The following is a 19617-nucleotide window of genomic DNA, read 5'->3' as shown; positions in this document are numbered from 1 at the left end:
TGCCAGGTTTTCAAAAAAAATCCTGCCCACTTGCTTCTCAAAACTAGTCCAAAACTAGCCCAATCGTGTTTCCAGGAGGGCAGCGTGCACTAAGCTGCTGTCGAATCACAATACAGGAACTGCTGGCACAATCAGAACTCGTTACATATTTCACATTGTGAATTGTGTGAAAAATACTGTTTTTTTACATGTGAAACATGAACACGTTATATTGCACACTGTAAACACAATCAAAGCTTCAAAAAAACATGAAAATCGTGACCTTTAAACTGTGTTCTGAAGATGAACGGAGAACTTACGGGTTTGGAACAACATGAGGGTAAATCATTAATGACATAATTTTCATTTTTGGGTGAACTAACCCTTTAATTTATGCTAACTTTGACAAATTCCTTGAAGTTTCATTTTCATGAGTGGATTTTGAGATTCTGTCCGCGTTTTCTGCTTCACGGAAATCATAGCGCTGTATGCGTCAAGAACCGGGCTGACCGGGTACTTGGGACCACCGGTACAATCTATTTGCGTATTCTAAATTATCCAGCAATTTTGAAATATGTAACAGTATGTTATTTTACAGAAATTTCTGCAAATGTAGGAACTATTGCAGTGCAACTATAATGCTAAGTATTTCTGTGTTTAAAAATGTTTAAACAAGCTCATTTTCATGGCATTAAAGTCAGCTAGGGCTGAAAAATACATACAATTTTCATAAAGATTGCTTATCTCTGCATATTTTAGTTGTGACACATATGGTACCATTAGGTCTCTCTCTCCATAATGTATAAATCTAGTCATGCTGGTGGCAAGTGTTCAAAATTTAATATGGAACAGAAAATAAGAACATAGTGGAAAGAATATGGACATATAAAATTGAATATGCATATGCTTTAATGCCATGAGAGTCATAATTTTATGAGCAGTGAATATAAACGATGGGTTTACATCTCCAGTGATTCAAGGTATATGATGAAGCAAATGCACCATTGGGTGGAGTGAAGGAGCATTCTCCTCGTTGCTTTGATACTTGTGGAGAACTTGGCCTTTATTGCACAATAGCGCAGTTATCAAATCCATAAATCAGTCAACATAACAATACACAAATAGTCCAGAAGCATGAATAAAAAAGTCTGTGGCGGGGAGGGTCAAGAGGAGTCCTCGAGCACTGCTTGTGTCATGATGGATTTTATTATTACGAAAACCCTTGTTTAGATAATCCCGAACCAGAATCATCAGTGAACTCAGAGATCACAAGTATTTACAGACACAAGCGCGCGATTTTTTGTAGTGCCCTGCATACAGCGTTTTGAGGGCAGGTGTTCTTCAGGTGCTGTAGGTTCCACTATAGTGCACGTTTACATAGTCAAAGCATGCATTCGGTTTCTGTATCAAATACTTATATTCTGCGAACGTGAAAAAATAATTCAGTGATTTTGTCAACAATGTTTACATAGCGCGACACTGAACAGCAAAGGAATTCATCACATTCATCGAAACCTGATGAATTCTTCCATTAGTTTTAGCAGCGAACACTACAGCAATGTAAACAACACCTTCAATACAATGCGACACCTCCATCTCGTCACCAACACCAAGACAAATCAAAATTTTGAAAATACTAAATATAGTGACACTATAGTATTTATTATTGACACATCAATCAAAAAAAATTGTTTTATTGTGGAAATTAAATCACTAAGGAAACAGGATCAGCGCTTATTCAAATCGCCATCGCGCGATGGAAACGATTCTCCAAAGACGCAGAGGAGAGATTTGACATCACCAACATTCCAAAGGTAGCATAAAACAAATGCGCATTCCTTAATCGAATAAACGACGTGAAAGAATAGTGTAATGTTAAGCGAATGACACGAGAAGGATCACAATCACCTCAAACAATAAAATATTCGATTGATTCGTAAATGAACCAAAGCCTCCGCAAATAGGTTAAGCCGCTCTCTAAACATCTAGCACGAGCAGAGAACATCCGTGTCGAAATACAAATAGATTACACACGGCCACAAACCTTTGCTTTCTTCCCTTTCATCCTGATTCTCCTCAGCCGTCGTTTCTGGTTTCATCCCATCCATTTGGAAACGAGTGTGTTGGATGCTCTTATGCCTGGTTTCTCTCGCTCCCAATACAGGAGTATATTTTACAGTCCACCCCAGATATGTAACGTTAGATGATTTGTCAGAACGGATTTGGCGTAGATAATCGGTTCATAAATGATACGAGCTTGGCCAAAGAGGGTCTCGCGTAAAGAAAGACTACAACCTACAAGCAGATACGCAGGAGAGAGAATCCGAGAGAGGCGAAGAAAAACATCTACTCCACTGCCAGTCAGGTTGACATAAACAGATAGTCCCAGCTGTAAACAGTCACACATGCTCTCTCTCTCTCTAACTCTCTCTCTCTCTCTCTCTCTCTGTCATCCCCCTCTCTCTGTCCCCCTACCTCCCCGAACTGATGAAAGGACAGAAAGAATAAACTACTTATTAGGACGGGGTCACAGATATGAACTAAAAGTGATGTGTGCTAGTGAGACCAGTATAGGTACAAAGACGATTCAACTATTATTTTATTATATACATCCAGATTTAAAAGATGTGTTCCCATAAGGTTTTCTACAAATAAAACAATGGTCAAACAAAGAAATGCCATCTGTCTGGAATCCTCTTAAGCAATATTAATTCTTATGCACATGACCTTCTGCTGCATTCAGCTAAACAAAAGACTTGCACGTATACTGGTAGTACTGTCCAGGAAAGAGAGCACACTAAATACCATCTCTATCATTACCATTTAAGGAGCCTTAAAACCTAGAGGGTAAATATGAGGTCATATTTCAACAGTCCCCCTGTTAGACACTCATTAGGAGTACCACTTTAAATCCTAATCCTGAAATAGATGCCATCCTAAAATGTATAGGGTTAATGAATGTACAGTATAATCAGACAAAATTAATACTAACAACATGGACATCACATGACTAGTAGCACAGCTAAATTAATGTACACTTAGTGTGATCTCTAAATGTCTGGGTTTTAGATTTAGAGTCTTGTTTTCTAATTGTAGATCCCACCTTCTCGCACACCACAGTTGCTCGATGAAGTGCCCGTGCTATTGGTCAAACTACTTTTCAATCATTACCGTCAGCAAAACAAAACCAAGACCCAGAAAAAAAAGAAGAGGATGCATGGTCAATGTACTATAAAGAGTGATTGACTTGCATTTGATACACTACAGATATTGCTACCTGATTTAACTCATAAAATTTAGTTTTTTTTTTTTTTTTTGGTTTAATGTATTTATGTTGCTTCAACAATATAATATTCAATTATATCATACATTTTTGTGATATAATAAGCAGACTTAATTGTATGATAGTCAAAAATACTATTTCATATTTAATCTAATTAATTGAATTCTAACAACAAAACTACTTGATACTGTTTATCGGTAATTATATGGGTTATATGATATGGAAATATATCTTTAAGGTAAAATTTGCTGGTTACCACTTTATGCTGTGCATAAAAATACAAAAGTGGACTGAGAAAGGTGTAAGGAGATTTTTGTATGTATTCACATTTATTTGAAAGATATGTGTCCCAAAATGAATTTGTTCTAACGATAGTCTCCAAATGAAAAATCACAGAGGTGTCCCTTTCTTTGTTTTTGGCGCTATTTGTCATCAAGTCACTTTTTAAACTATTGGGGGGTGGAGCCAAAGAACACATGATCCAATGGGACACACTGGAACTTGTCATGAGGTGGGGCTATGGAACTGTGTTGCTCTGACAACAATAATCTGAAAATTTGTAGGTCACTGTCACAGATTAAGTGTTTGTCTGGCAGATGAGAAATGGTGCCTGGCACAGTTTATCTTCCTATCAATATCAAAAAAATAAATAAAAAAATGCACATGCACACACACAAAACTATTATATTATTTGTATCAGAGAACTGCTTATTATTTGTTATATATCACGTGTTGTCACCACAACACATTTTTGGCCTATAACTGGTCCTGAACCCATTTTATTAAACACAGAATCATAAGATATTGGCAATGGTGTCAAGGTTACAAGCCATGGAAAAGGGAGTGGTTAATTTAATAGAAATCTGTTTTCACTTTGACATGAAAGAACACATTTGCAGCTCACTGTCAAAAAAGAAAAAGAAAAAAAAAAATCAGTTGTGGTTTGGTGTTAGAAAAAAACACACACATTTCCAAGGGGTGAATGCTTTTTTTTTTATAGGAATTGTATTCCTGCCAAGTTTTTACTGCAAAGCCTTGGAGCTTTTTAAACCTTGAAGATTTTTTTTAGAGATACTCTCTTTTACAGGTCAATGTAAAACTGAGGCTCTTGGTCAAGAAGAGAAGTTTGTTTTATCTAGTTCTCATATGTTCTTTCAGAGAACAACAGCCCACTCTCCCTCAAAATAACTACATAATCCCTCATCGTTGTGTACTTTAATTATTCTGTTTGCTGTTTATTAACAGGGACAATAGCTATATTTGAGGTCTCCAGAGAATTTCAGAGAAATTGCCTTTAGCTGACAACAGAGAATATAACGGATAACATTGGCTGCAATTTATGTTGCAGAACTTCATTAAGCCTACAAACTGTCAACCAATAAAAATCCTTTTATGAAAATGGTTTAGTACTAAATTATTTTTTTAGAACAAATTAATCATTCATAACAGCAGAACCTTTGGGTAAAAGAAAAGATAACATTTTGATTCTTCATTCGAAAAAAGTAAATAAAAAATTGTGGGTTTCTAATGATTTCATGTAATGTTTAAATGACCACAGTAGAAAACAAAAAAAGAGACAAAACTAACAGCATAACAGCAGAAAGCAACTAAAATAAAAATAAATTACATGGTACACATTCAAATATTAATATGATTAATGTCTTTTGTGTGTGTGTGTGTTTAGCACATGGTCTGAGTAAAGAGTTTTTATTCTTGTTGAACAAAGCAGTATTTCCTTTTAGAAATATACTTTATTACCATTATAAAATTTATTACATACAAGAGAGATGTCTTTCAAGTATTTTCAAATAAGCAGTCCATTGTGTAAAGGCCAAATTCAAAGGGAAATGATTAAAAAGTCTAAATAAATAGCAGACAAATTGTCTATGCACATTAAAAGCAGATTTGCGCTGGAACAGTTCACAACCCCAATGCACCTTGCAGATGGAAGTACAGAATGCAAAAGCAAGTTCAAGCCTCTAATTTCATAAATAACTCCAAGATGTGCTGTTTGATTTATTTATGAGAAAGGAAATTAAGAAAACAATCTCTAGCTTCACATCCAATTTTAATGCTGTTACTTTAGCGTTTTATCTGGGTTAGCAAAACAGCTTTCAATACATTAGCGAAACTGATTGCAAATACACATGCTGTATATCTGCAGTGGCTCCAGACATGCGACCCAAATCTCAGATTTTGTTAGTACATCTGGTTAATTTGTTTTCATTACCAGCCCATATGATCATTTACTCCAATATGATGGGTGGAGCTGTTCAACAAACGCACCTTCAAAAGGCCTAGTCAACTCTCACCAATGAAAGAGGAAAATAAATGCAATGTCACTTGAGCTAAATAGCACAAAATATGCAATGGGTTCATATGGAATGAACCCATGTCTCAATCTTCAAATCTTATTCAAATTCATAAAAAAAGAGACAGACTGAACTCCAAAAAAAACAAAAAAAAAAAACAAACTGTTTTTGTTGAGTGTAAATAGGTCTTTATTAACCCTTGCCCTAAGATGTGTAACGGGATTTCAAGATGCATAATAAATACTTTAAGATGGTGCGTATAGTTGCCTTTAAAAATATAGCCCCACTGAGGGTGAAAACATTTGTTAGCTTCTCAAGTTCTCAGAGTAGAAGATTTGAAAACTAGGTCAGAATTCTACTTATTGAACTTGTTATTTTTTCCCAACTGATCACAGCTAAATCAAATAAAACCAATATACCACACACAGAAATAGTTTTATTAAGGCCTGTTCAAATCAAGAACAACAACTACAAAGATAACTAAAACTATAACTGAATCAACATTGAACTGACTGGAGCTACACAATGACACTAAATATTGGAGCTTCTATACAGCATAATTAGAATTTGTCTCATTTGATTGTCTCATTGATTCAGTTATTTTCCTGTTTAGTACAGTAAAGCTGCTTTGACACAATCTTGTATACAGTGCAAATAAAAAATAAATATGAATTAACTATAATGATAAATGTATAGCATTCACACCAACACACAATAACATTGTTTATTTTTCTGTTTAATATGTATTCTGCTGCTTTATATGCTCAAGCTTTTTATAGTGGGATGAATTCTGATTGGCTGTCAATGTTTTTATGGTTTATCAGCTAAAACCAAATAATAAAAATAATAAAAAAGCAATCTGAAAATGATTCCAGTAATATCATTCCTCTGTCATTTTTGTTATGGTATTGATGCCACTATCGTTATATTATTAAATAAATTCTTAAAACTTTATAGTTATTGCTATAGTTATTGTCCTTGGTGTGAACGAGCCTATATTTTATTGTACCTCTTCACATATAGTTACATTCTATTCCAACTATGTCAAATTTGGAAATCCAGACATATGGTTGGTCTAGTCTAGTTAACTTGAGACAGAACAACCCAGTGGATACATCCCTCCAGTAATGAGCCCATTACTGTTCGTTTATGTGCCCTGACTACAGAGTTAACGTGGAAATATGGGTTACAGCACACTAAAAGGTTTCCTTTTGAAATCTTGTAAAAAAAAAAAAAAAGGAATTAAAGTTGACAGAAGTGGGTCTAGTATTGTTCCACTTAATAGGGAGGTCTTCAGTGAGACCAGAAAGATGCCTCAGATGTCAAAGATTAAATATATGCAAAGTAAAACAAACAGATGGACTGACTTGTGAGATAAAATTTTGAGTATTTTTGTGAGGAAGAGAGAGATGAATGGTAAAGTGTGAAGCGTCAAGTTAAAGGTGAAGTGTGTCATTTGTCATTTAATGTTAAAATACTGTCTCCTGTTCCATCTTATTGCAGAACAACTGCAAAACCCCTTTCACACTGCCATTCCGGCAAATACAGGAGTAAAGTGTTCTGATCTCTGCATCAGCGCGGAAAGTGAGGAACTAACTGATCTCTGCTTCATTACAGTTTGCACATATGTTTTTGTCGTGAACGTTAATCTTCCTTCAAAACAGCCGGTAAAAGAGTCACGCTATAACGCGCGTCATCACTTCGACACGGAATTAGATCTGGCTTTTGTTCACACAGCGCTCGTCCCGGGTCGAAACCCGCAATGTTACTAGGTCCCCGACCCGGGTTCAATGCGGTAATCAATCCCGGGATGTGGTTGCTTTCACACAGAAGGCTACCCGCAATTTTCCAGAAATATTGCGGGTCCGATGTGCAGTGTGAAAGGGGCTTAAGTAATCCACAGCTAGGTTTCCTCCAAAACATGTGATTCTAAATGTGTTCTATTTGACTGTTACACCATTGAGCAGCCTTACTTAGCAACACTGACTTAACCAATAGTGGGGTTGAGAAGTTTTCAATTTCAATTTATTTATTTAAATGGGACAGTGCATATTCATGAACGTACAATCAAAGTTGAACGTAAATACGCCGGATTTAGCACAATGCTAATTTCCATCCGTAGTCCCAGACATAAACAAATACAAACCAAAAAACAAACAGACAATATACATATCAACAAATATACATATATAGCTAAATAAACAATAAAAGTTCCTATACCTTATTGTACTTATTGTAATATTAATTTAAAATGCAAAAATGCCTGTACAAAGACATCCCAAAGTGCTTATTATAAATATATAAATAAAACTACCTATCAAATTTTACCTGGATACTTAATGATTACATTTTTGATTATTATTCAGCCATCTTTTAAGATGTTTCTTAAATGAAACAAACGTGTAACAAAAGTAAATACTCCATTTACTATGAAATAATAAGGCTCACGTGCTCCTGTAGGTTGAGTTTACATTTTCTGCAGCTAACTAACCCCAGATTTTTATGCAACAGACTTGGCCAGTTTAAGTAAGTACTTTAGTCCTGTGGTGCATTTACAAAGAGTACTCCTGTTTAACGCCAAAGAACTCATGACATGTGTCTCTATAGCAACATGTTAGCACTGCTAAGAGACAAAAGTAGGAATGTTAGGAGAGGTTTTAGACTGCTATGAATCAACACTCGGGTATTGCATTTGGTATCTACATATTCTATATATATAACATTTGGTTTATTACCATTTATTTCTCATTAAATGATCATAACATTACACAGTCACACTTGTTCTAGTGAGTAGTTTTACATTTGTTGGATTGCAGCTCCATTTTAAAATGGATAGTCAAGCAAAATATTGGTTATCTGTATCAGCCACAATGAGCTCAGAATTATCGATTAGTATCATAATTATTTGATAATTAAAAGTTCTACTGAACGTCTCAGTTACGAATGTAACCCTTATTCCCTGAAGGAGGGAACAGAGACGTTATGTCAGTGACTGACAAATTGGGATCTTGCTAGAGAGATGAATCACCTTCAAGTGTTTAAAAAACAAGCCAATGAATGTTGGTGTGCAAATTTTTGCAGCCTCGGCCATACAGCGGGGGTACAGCAATTGTGGAGACAGAACGTAATATCTCTGTTACCCTTCTTCAGGGAACAAGGGTTACATATGTATCCTAGATGTTTCAGTCAGTCATGTTCGACGTTACGTTGGTGACTGACGAATTGGGATCCGTATGGAAAACACCACTATTGCTGCCCCCCTCCAGTGCCCTGCAAAAGCCAGCAGGTCCCCCCACACCAGTTGGGACAGGTAGGAGATAGGACAGGGCTTAGGCAAAGGAATCCACCAGTGGTATATTGGATAACACTGGGAAAGCGTACCCAAGTAGGTGAACGCATACTGTATAGGAGCACTGCATGAAAAGAGGGATTTCATGGGATGAAGCTGACATGGGAAATTTCAGTGAAACTTAAGGTGTTGGAAAGGCAAGGCAAGTTTATTTATATAGCACATTTCATACACAATGGTAATTCAAAGTGCTTTACATAAAAGAAAGTAAAATAATAATGAAGAAAAATATATTTTTTTAAAGTTTTAATTGTTTAATTTATTTATTTAGTTTGAATACTAACGGCAGTTTTACTACAAATAGGCTTCCATGGTAAACTATGGTTAGTGTACCATGGTGAGTACAATAATCATGTTTTTTTTTATTATTACAATTGGTTAATATCATAATTATTATCATAACTGGAGGGCCGATAGAGTTTGCGCATCTCTGTGCTAGGGGTATGTAAACTTATGAGCATAACAGTATCTTCTGTAGCTTCTGAAAAGCAGAATTAAATGAAAAAGCATGGCATGGTCGTTGTATAATATGTGTGTGTCTGATTGAGAGAGCAGTAATCCTTATACTGACTTTGCAGTGTCCATTGCAAGTGTATCCATTATTGTGTTTGTCTTTTGGTTAGTATATTTATTTTTAGTGTTTCTTTTTAAAAATATATTACTTTTTAATCAGTTTAATGATTTACTCAAAGTGTCTGTGTTAGCAAATTATTTAAAATATTTCTCTCAATCTAAATGATGTTGCAGTCCTGATAAGTTTGTTTAATACTGTTTATTGTCCTGTTAAATGTTTGCATTCTTGCATTAGCTGAAAAATAATAAAAAAAAATTGTCGACGCTTTGTCGACAGTTTTTATTAGTGCATATGACGCGTTTCTGTATAGAAGGCCCATAGCATTTATAACATATTATGTGTACAGTGATTTATAGACGTTAACTGAAACACGAGTGTCCGTTTACGGAGATTTAACTGCCTGGATTTTGCGGAGACTGTTGTCATGCACAGGGATTTATGTGGATTTACCGGTGAGTGAGTAAACATTTCCATCCGTGTCTGGGAGTTTATCTCGTTAGTGAGCGGACTGGAAAATTTCTGCACACATAACAGCCAGTTTCTGACAGTGTCCAGATATCAGAAAAGCCAGAGCACATAAATCGAAACTGCCGGAAACGTTCCATTTACGGGTTTATACGCTGACGTGAACAGTACGGAAACGCATTTTTTCATGCAGTGGAGGTAATGTGGAAATTACACATATGGACTGGCCATACGGCAGTACTACACATGGAAGTCCCTGCGGCAGATTCAGCCCACCTGGGGTGAGGTCAATGCACAGCAGGGATGGCAGAAGGATTATGCCAGGGAAAGACATGGGCTTACCATGAGGGAAGTCAAGTCAAGTCAAGTCACCTTTATTTATATAGTGCTTTAAACAAAATACATTGCGTCAAAGCAACTGAACAACATTCATTAGGAAAACAGTTTGTCAATATGCAAAATGACAGTTAAAGGCAGTTCATCATTGAATTCAGTGATGTCATCTCTGTTCAGTTTAAATAGTGTCTGTGCATTTATTTGCAATCAAGTCAACGATATCGCTGTAGATGAAGTGTCCCCAACTAAGCAAGCCAGAGATGACAGTGGCAAGGAACCGAAACTCCATCGGTGACAGAATGGAGAAAAAAACCTTGGGAGAAACCAGGCTCAGTTGGGGGGCCAGTTATCCTCTGACCAGACGAAACTAGTATTTCAATTTAGGCTGCAGCAAAGTAAGATTTTGCAGAAGAATCGTCTGTTTCCTGTGGTCTTGTTCTGGTGGTCATCTGAGACAAGGTCTTTACAGGGGATCTATATCTGGGGCTCTAGTTGTCCTGGTCTCCGCTGTCTTTCAGGGATGTAGAGGTCCTTTCTAGGTGCTGATCAACCATCTGGTCTGGATACGTACTGGATCCGGGTGACTGCAGTGACCCTCTGATCTGGATACAGACTGGATCTGGTGGCTACGGTGACCTTGGAATAAGAGAGAAACAGAATAATATTAGCGTAGATGCCATTCTTCTAATGATGTAGCAAGTACATTGGGTGGTATGGGAAGTGTTCCTGGTTCCGGTTTACCTAATTAATGCAGCCTAAAAATCCTTAACGGATTTGGATATTAAAAGCATATTAGTATGTTATGTGTAAGCCAGGTTAAAGAGATGGGTTTTTAATCTAGATTTAAACTGCAAGTGTTAGGTAGATTACAGAGTTTAGGCGCCAAATAGGAAAAGGATCTGCCGCCCGCAGTTGATTTTGATATTCTAGGTATTATCAAATGCCCTGAGTTTTGAGAACATATCGGACGTAGAGGATTATAATGTAAAAGGATTTCATTCAAATACTAAGATGCTAAACCATTCAGGGCTTTATAAGTAATAAGCAATATTTTCTATAAATCTATACCATGTTTGATACGGAGCCAGTACAGTGTTGACGAACCGGGCTAATATGGTCATACTTCCTGGTTCTAGTAAGAACTCTTGCTGCTGCATTTTGGACTAGCTTTAGTTTGTTTACTAAGCGTGCAGAACACCCACCCAATAAAACATTACAATAATCTAACCTTGAGGTCATAAATGCATGGATTAACATTCCTGCATTTGTCATTGAGAGCATAGGCCGTAATTTAGATATATTTTTGAGATGGAAAAATGCATTTTTACAAATGATAGAAACATGGCTTTCTAAGGAAAGATTGCGATCAAATAGCACACCTAGGTTCCTAACTGATGACGAAGCTTTTTTCAGAATTTAGCATTATGAAATTATCGACTATGCATTCCATTAGTTTTTCAAATTGGTGTGTTTCACCGGGCCGCGAAGAAATATATAGCTGAGTATCATCAGCATAACAGTGAAAGCTAACACCATGTTTCCTGATGATATCTCCCAAGGGTAACATATAAAGCATGAAGAGTAGCGGCCCCTAGTACTGAGCCTTGAGGTACTCCGTACTGCACTTGTGATCGATATGCTCAATTCAACAGCATTCACCAATAGGGAAACTGAACTGAGAAGCTCTTAGACACATGTATTCAGTCCGCAAAGGGGAATGGCGCAGCAAGCGTGATCCGACACTGAGTGAGTCCGGTGCTACTGACCACCTGAGGCTAGTAAATGAGAGGACACAGGCTCTACACAGAGATTACAGAATCTCGCAAACGTGTTAGGTGTCACCTAGCTGGCAGCTCTACAGATGTCTGCTATCGAGGCACTCTGTGCCAACGCCCAGGAAGTATAGGTAAACGTACTGCCTGATATGCTAAGACTATAGCCTCCACTATCCAGTGGACAAGTCTTTGTTTGGAGACAGCCTTTCTCTTCTGCTGGCCTACGAAGCAGACAAAGAGCTGGTCTGAGGTCCTAAAGCTCTGTGTGCGGTCCACGTAAATGCATAAAACACAGACAGGACGGAGCAGAGCAATGGCTGGGTCTGCCTCCTCCCGGGGCAGCGCTTGCAAGTTCATAGAAAAGCCATAGAAAATTAAGGTCTGGTGGCAGGATGGGGTAACTAAGACCCGGTGGGTGCAGCGTTGCCATGCCCATCTCAGCAGATGCCATATGCCCCAGGAGCCTCTGAAACAGTGGAACCACCCTCCTGCCCCAAAATGACTCTGGGCAGTTCAGGATCGACTAAGTGCACTCTATCGAGAGACGCGCTGTCAGGCTGACCGAGTCCAAACCCATAACCAAACTTTGTCTCTGCACAGGGGAGAGTTTGCTATTTTCCCAGTTGACCTGAAGCACCAACCAGCTGAGGTGGCTGAGTACTACGTCCCTGTGTTCACATAACTGAGCTCGGGGCTGAGCCAATATGAGTCGCGTAGTTGAGAACACGAATGCCCCCTTCCCTCAATGGGACGAGGGCTGCCTCTGCGACCTTGGTGAAGACACCAGGCGACAGGGCCAGCCCGAAGGGGATGACCTTGTACTGATAAGCTAGCCCCTCAAATGCGAAGCGAAGAAATGGCTTGTGTCAGGGGAGAATTGAGACATGAAAGTAGGCATCCTTCAGGTCGATCGCTGTGAATCTTGTGGGCGAATTCATTGAAAGATGCGTTTCTGTATTAACATCCTGAACGGGAGCTTGTAAAGGGCCTGGTTCAGAACACACTGGTCCAAGATTGATCGTAATCCACCAACATGGGTGGATGCCGGGCAAACTGAATTGCATAGCCAAGCCTGATGGTTCACGTGAGCCAGCAAGATGGTCTGGGGAGCACTAGCCAGGCCCCCAGGAACCGTACAATTGGGACTAGGGGAACCATAGGTGTACCCACAGTGGGGCAGCGAGGTAAGGCACAGGGACCCGACCCGGAAGGCACAGCATCTTGGAGTGGGGTCTGAGTGAGCGGTGCAACTCTTACCTGGCTCCACGGTTGGGCAGTGGGTGCGTGATAAGGCATAGTGTCCTCAAACCGGGCACTGCTGCCCACTGGCGAAATTAGAGGGCGACAGAAGTGTTGAGCCTGTGCCTTGTGCATTGCTATCCTGGCCCTCTTGAGACCCAGAGAAACAGGAACTGCTCTTTTGGCTGGAGCCAGCAGTGGAACAAAACAAAAAGGAAACAAAAGATTGTGCTGGGCCCCGCCCTGTACAAGGCCTCAGCATCCGCATCCCAGTACACCAGAGGGTACGGTGAGCTGGAGGAGTGAGGGGCCCGAGGAGAAGTGAACCACATCCAGAAACACATGAGTGGAAGGCCATCTTGAAACAGATTCCTCGTCACTCATAGGGCTCTTTTAGTAATGCTCTTTTAGAGAAACTCCAAAGTGTTGAAGCACCCAGGAGGGGCTGCAGTGTGACCAGAGAATGGGAAGCTGCAGCATGCCAATCAAGCAGCAGCACTGGTAACCTCCGCTGACACACCGTTACACCAACACTCTTTTCAAACAGGCCGTCTGAAGCAAAAAACTGAATGTGCGAATGCAAGCGCTCTCCATATATAACCGCACTGCGGAGTGGTGTGCATGATGCAAAACTCACACGCCAGCATTCATTGGCTTGTTTTGTTAACACTTGAAGGTGAGTCATCTCTCTATCGAGATCCCAATTTGTCAGTCACTGAGGTAACGTCAAGCGTGACTGACTAAAAGGGAAAAGCATTTGTTTGAAATAGAAATCTTTTGTAACATTATAAAATGTCTTTGTTGTCACTTTTGTCCAATTTAATGTGTTCTTGCTAAATAATTTCTTTTTATCTTACCCTGAACTTTTAATAGCATTCCATCATGTTTTCCACAAAAAATTGCTATATTGACATTCTTCAAATTCTTGAGCAGCAAATCAGCACATTAAAATGATTTCTTTAGGATCATGTGAAGGCTGGAGTAATAGCTGCTGAACATTCCACTTTGCATCAAAACATTACAATTTACATACTGTAATATTACTTTTCTATTTCAATAATATCTCACAATTTTACTGTTTTCTTCATACAAAAAAACTGCATTATTCAAAAGTTTTTAGCAGTATTAAATGCTATGTAATTCTCTTTCGCCCAAATAAAACAAAAACCTATCAGTAACATATACAGAGATGCATGCACAAAACAAATGCAAACAAAAGAAATAGAGTTTGTTGCTGATGCTTTAATCTAACCCAAGTGGTTCAAACAGGCTAAAATAGGCTGACAGCTTGGGTGGGTTTTACTCCACAGAAGCATTCATGATTATGTGCAACTTTACAAGCTTATGTCATCAGCTGTCAGTTGTGGCTGTGTCTAAATCAAGTAGTGGGACATAAAGACAAAAGAGAACGTGGCAGGTATATGGACTGTGGAACCATCTTCTGTTACACCTGCATGTAGAAAACATAACTTGGTCTATTCTGATCTAGCTTTTAGAAAAAAAAAACTGGGTAGTTTACCCTAAAATGTAAATTCTGTCATCATTTACTCACCCTCAAGTTTTTCCAAACCAAATCAAAAGAAGATATTTTAAAGAACGTTGGAACCACAGTTGACAGTAGCTATTGAACATAGTATTTTTGGAAGTCAATCAATACCGTAAAATGTTTGGTTATCAACATTATTCAAAATATATTTTGTGCTCAACAGAAGAAAGATAATCATAAAGGTTTGGAACAACTTGAGGTTGAGTAGTCGCTGATCCATTAAAATTATTGGGTGAACTATCACTTTAACTTAATTATAAGAATAAGTAAAACTGTCGCTGTTAAATGTTATGAACACTAAATATATCTCCAGCAGTTTAGCACAAAGTTGGTATTAACCTTCGCTGACAAAATATTTCAAACTGACATTGCAGGTACAATAATTACAAAACACACACACACACACATCACAAAACTAAAGGACTCTTGATAGCGTGTCCTTTAAACAGACTTGCTCTGACAGCTGCACAGTGAGAATAGAAGCGATCATGAGAGTTTATCAAGAATGATGAGTATACAGTATATTATCTCATCAAAAGCTCATTCACCATCAGTTATCAGTTCACCTAAAATAGGCAAAGAAAGGTGAAATATCTTTCTCTACCCCTCTAAATGATCTGTGTTGTCATAGATTTAAATCCCTCTTTGCAAACCAATAATCCTTTTGGCCCAGATTCTCTAGGGCGGGGACTTAGGATGACATCACAGCAGTGGGCAAGCTGCTTAGCTGTTAATTCCCAAAGTAAAATTTTAAAATATTCGGAAGCAATGCATAATTTTAATTACAACTTTAGACAATAAAACTTTGCTTTCAAATATAAACATAAATTGTTATTGTGTTGCATGTTATATGTAAGAATTATGATCATGGAAACTAAATTAGGGGTTACCAGTTGTAACATAACAATAATCATATCTATGAATTATAATTGTCACTATGAAAATCATTATTTACTCACCCCTATGTCATTTGAAACCCCTTCTTTCCTCCCATGGAACACAAATGCCACATTTACTCCATATAATGAAACTAATGTGTTGTATTTGGTTCTTATGCCATGTGACAATAATGTGCCCCCAAAAATGACTTACTGTCGGTGTGAGGAGATGCAGTTATATTAGCCAAGAAGTGTAGCAGATTTACACAGCATAGTATAGACAATACCAAACAAAAAAGGGATCAAACTGAGGGCATAAATACACAACAATCAAATACTGTAATCACAGGTGATACTTATAAGCCATGGAAACAAATGAACATAGAAAAATCAAGACAGCAAAAAACACACTAACTAAACAAAAGAGCAGAGCAAAAGCAGGATGTCACATTTGTCTAGTGTTGGGGGAAGATGGATGTGGGAAAAAATTGCTCAAAAAATTCTCACAATGATTTGTCTAACAATGGCTGTATAACAGTCAAGTCAATGTATTTGTAAAGAGTTTCTGACAAACCATGGATTCAAAGCAGTTTTAAAGAAATTCACAGTTATGTCTGTAATGTCTTAGTGCTTACAGAGCAAGTTTTAGTGCAGGATGACATGAATGATAATATATATCACAAAAGCAGCTCTTCCTCCTTCTCCGTCTGAGTGCAGCAAGACTACGCCCCCCTTTTTGTGTGTTCATGTGGGCGGAGGTTAGTCAAAAAACTGTTTTATTGACTCATTACTGCAGGAAATAGAGGGATGTAGTCCAAACGGGTCGTTTTTTGTAGGCGCATTCTGTTAAATAAAATATCTCGCTTGGCATTGAACTTTGAGCGTTAGAATTTTACAGATATGTTTTATACTCTAACAACAACACTAACTAAAGTTTAAAACATGGGATCACGAAAAACGGGACCTCTCATTGGTGGCTGGTTTTGTTCTAAGCGAGAATAGGTATTTCACTAAAAGTATTAATGAAAAAAATATATACAAACAATACGTAGTACGTAGTACACAGTACGTATTTTTTTTTTTTTTTCCTCACTCCGTGAGGAGACTTCCACTCCCTGACTGCGGGTGTCGCTGTTGGAAAGTGTTTTCTCTACTTCCTGTTGGCCTTCTGTAGCTAATCCTAGATCCATGTAGCTGTTTTTATTATTATTTTTTTCTCTAGAATCTTTATCTTACTATCACTCTTTGTTTTTTAAAGTGATAAAATATAACTTAATTCACACCATATTTCTGATATTATCGATCAATCTTATCAGATTAATTTTGATCGTTCACTTTTATTTTATATCCGTGAGTGCAGTACACCTGCAAAGCATTAGCACTTGTTAGCTTGTCATTAGCATTTTCAGTCATACCTAGCGCTGTTTTCTTTTCTCCTCACCTCTCTCTCGCTCCAGTTTTTCACAAGTTCATCAAACGCAGTAAGAATATTTCATCAAGCACGGTGAGTAATGGCTTCTCCTGCTTTTGTTATTTGCACCTCTTACTACTACATTTACAGTTTATCTATCTCTCTCGCAGACAGTGTTAATTTCGTTGACTAAATATTTTCGTCATTATTTTCGTCACGTATATATTTTTGCGGACGAAAACGAAACGAAAACTAAAAAAGAAGGCACTGATGGAGACTAAAACTATGACTAAATTGATTGACATTATCGTCAACGAATAAAGGACGAGACGAAAATAGAGTGTGACGAAAATCAAATCAGCAGACGGGAGAGATTTGAGGAATGAACAAAAGAACCGGCAAAACGGAACAGGCGAGACTGCATGAGAGAAGAGAACCAATCCGAGCCTGACTTATTGAGACGTGAAGCGAAGGTTTTCAGTTTTTAAATGAGCTCCAGGGAAGACGGCATTCGAAGAGGTGATGTCTAAAAGAGCGACAAAATGTCCACAGCACACTTCACGTTTAACGACGAACAAAACAAAGTGTAAAGCACGCGGAGCGCTCACTCGTGGCAAGAACACAACAAATTTGAAAAGACATTTACAGACGAGCCACCCGGACATTTTCTCAAATGTAATTTCACAACGATGTTCTTTTGTTTATTGAGCTAAGCAAAATTGGGAGACTGCAGAGCGTAGATGTTGTAGCATTAAATATTACGAACTGAAAAGTACTGTAAAATAGCCCCTTCTTCAAGTTAGATGAGAGCATAATACTAATACGTAATATTATGATACATACATTTGATTAACACTAACGTTTAGTATATTTTATAATGTTCTACTTGTTGACAATATCACAAATATTTCTATATTAGTCATGTGAAACGTGAATGTTCACATCCTATCATTGTACATACTAATCTATCAATATTGTAGTATTTAAAACATACAATATTGCTAGACAAATGAATACCTTATAAAATTTTGTTACTTTTTTTATCCACCCAACTTATTAAATATTTACTTTAAATGTATGCACTTATTGTTCAGCCCAGCTGTAAGCTTTAAGGTCCTGGACCTAACTTTATTTTTCTTTTATTGATGGTCAATTGGCAGCTAGTAATTGTTTACATTACATGACAGTGTTTGTTGCTGCATAAAAGCTTTTGAATGGAAATAAAGACACAGTTGTGTTGAAATAAAGTTGAATTTGTGTTTTATATATTTTGGTTAAGTTTGTTTCCTATACCAGCTGTAAAAAATTGTCTAGTAAATCTGTTATTGATTTGTCTTATTTTAGTCGACTAAAATACCAAGCAATTTTAGTCGACTAAAATACCAAGTGATTTTATTCGACTAAAATACCAAGCGATTTTAGTCGACTAAAATAAGACTAAAATTAAAACAAATCAGATGACTAAAACTTGACTAAAACTAAAAAGAATTATAGTCAAAAGACTAAGACTAAAACTAAATTAAAATTTTGTGTCAAAATTAACACTGGTCGCAGATGAAGGATTCACATGTGATAAATGCAGGGAAATAGTTAGACTGACAGAGAAGATTAGAGACATGCATCCAAATTTAATTGAGGACAGTAAGAATGTTAGAGCTCTAGATATGGCTTTGGATGCGTCTAGCTCAGGGATTCCTGTATATTGTTCGGTTCTAGCAACAGAGCCCCTGCAGCAGCGTAGTCGTGGGTCAAAACACCGCTCTTCTGTTCCGATCAAAACATTAAAACAGGTTCTCCCCACTCAGTGATGCACCCACTGAGAAACCTGATGAAAGTGCTCTAGTTATTGGTGATTCTATTGCACGTAATGTTAATATAGAGACACCAGCCACCATAGTCAAATGTTTACCGGGAGCCAGAGCGCCTGACATCTTGGCAAATTTAAAAGTTCTCTCTAGAAATATGGCAAATAGTATTAGAGTTTGTACTTGACTAACCGGGGCCCAGGTCAGGAAGCAGACAGACTGGCTAAACCGACCGTCTGCTAGCTGCCTCACGTCACCGAGGTCAGCTAATTCTCAGCACATAGAGACTCTTTCAGCTAGATATCACACTATAGAGACTGTGTCTGTTCCCCGAACTAGAAAATACAAAAAAACTTCCAAACCAAGTTAAGATTAACAATTTAATTGAGGTTCAACAAATAAAAAACACAGATCACTTTTTGTAAATTATATGATCACTGATCATAATATAGATGTGCACTGTTTGACAGAAACCTGGCTAAAACCAGATGATTACATTATTTTAAATTAGTCCACCCCTCAAGATTACTGTTATAAACATGAGCCGCGTCTAAAAGGCAAAGGGGGAGGTGTTGCTTCAATTTATAACAACGTTTTCAGGATTTCTCAGAGGGCAGGCTTCAAGTATAACTCATTTGAAGTAATGGTGCTTCATATAACATTAT

At 37.7% G+C, this 19617-nt stretch overlaps 1 protein-coding gene across 3 annotated transcripts in view; it reads right to left on the bottom strand.

Moving 5' to 3' along the window:
* Positions 1–19617, bottom strand: part of LOC113105468 (neuronal membrane glycoprotein M6-b) — a 66847-nt gene that overhangs the window by 29660 nt on the left and 17570 nt on the right. The window contains exon 1 of one of the 3 annotated variants that reach the window (XM_026266550.1): positions 2024–2412. The exons of 1 other annotated variant lie outside the window; for it this stretch is intronic. In XM_026266550.1, coding sequence (XP_026122335.1) covers positions 2024–2087 — 64 coding nt within the window. In that variant the 5' untranslated portion in view covers positions 2088–2412. Of the gene's footprint in view, positions 1–2023; positions 2413–19617 lie in introns of those variants that run through there. One more of the 3 variants, XM_026266563.1, reaches the window with a different exon arrangement.

This window comes from Carassius auratus, chromosome 1 (assembly GCF_003368295.1).
Source record: "Carassius auratus strain Wakin chromosome 1, ASM336829v1, whole genome shotgun sequence".
NCBI lineage: Eukaryota > Metazoa > Chordata > Actinopteri > Cypriniformes > Cyprinidae > Carassius > Carassius auratus.
This window is presented reverse-complemented; position numbering and strand designations above follow the sequence as displayed.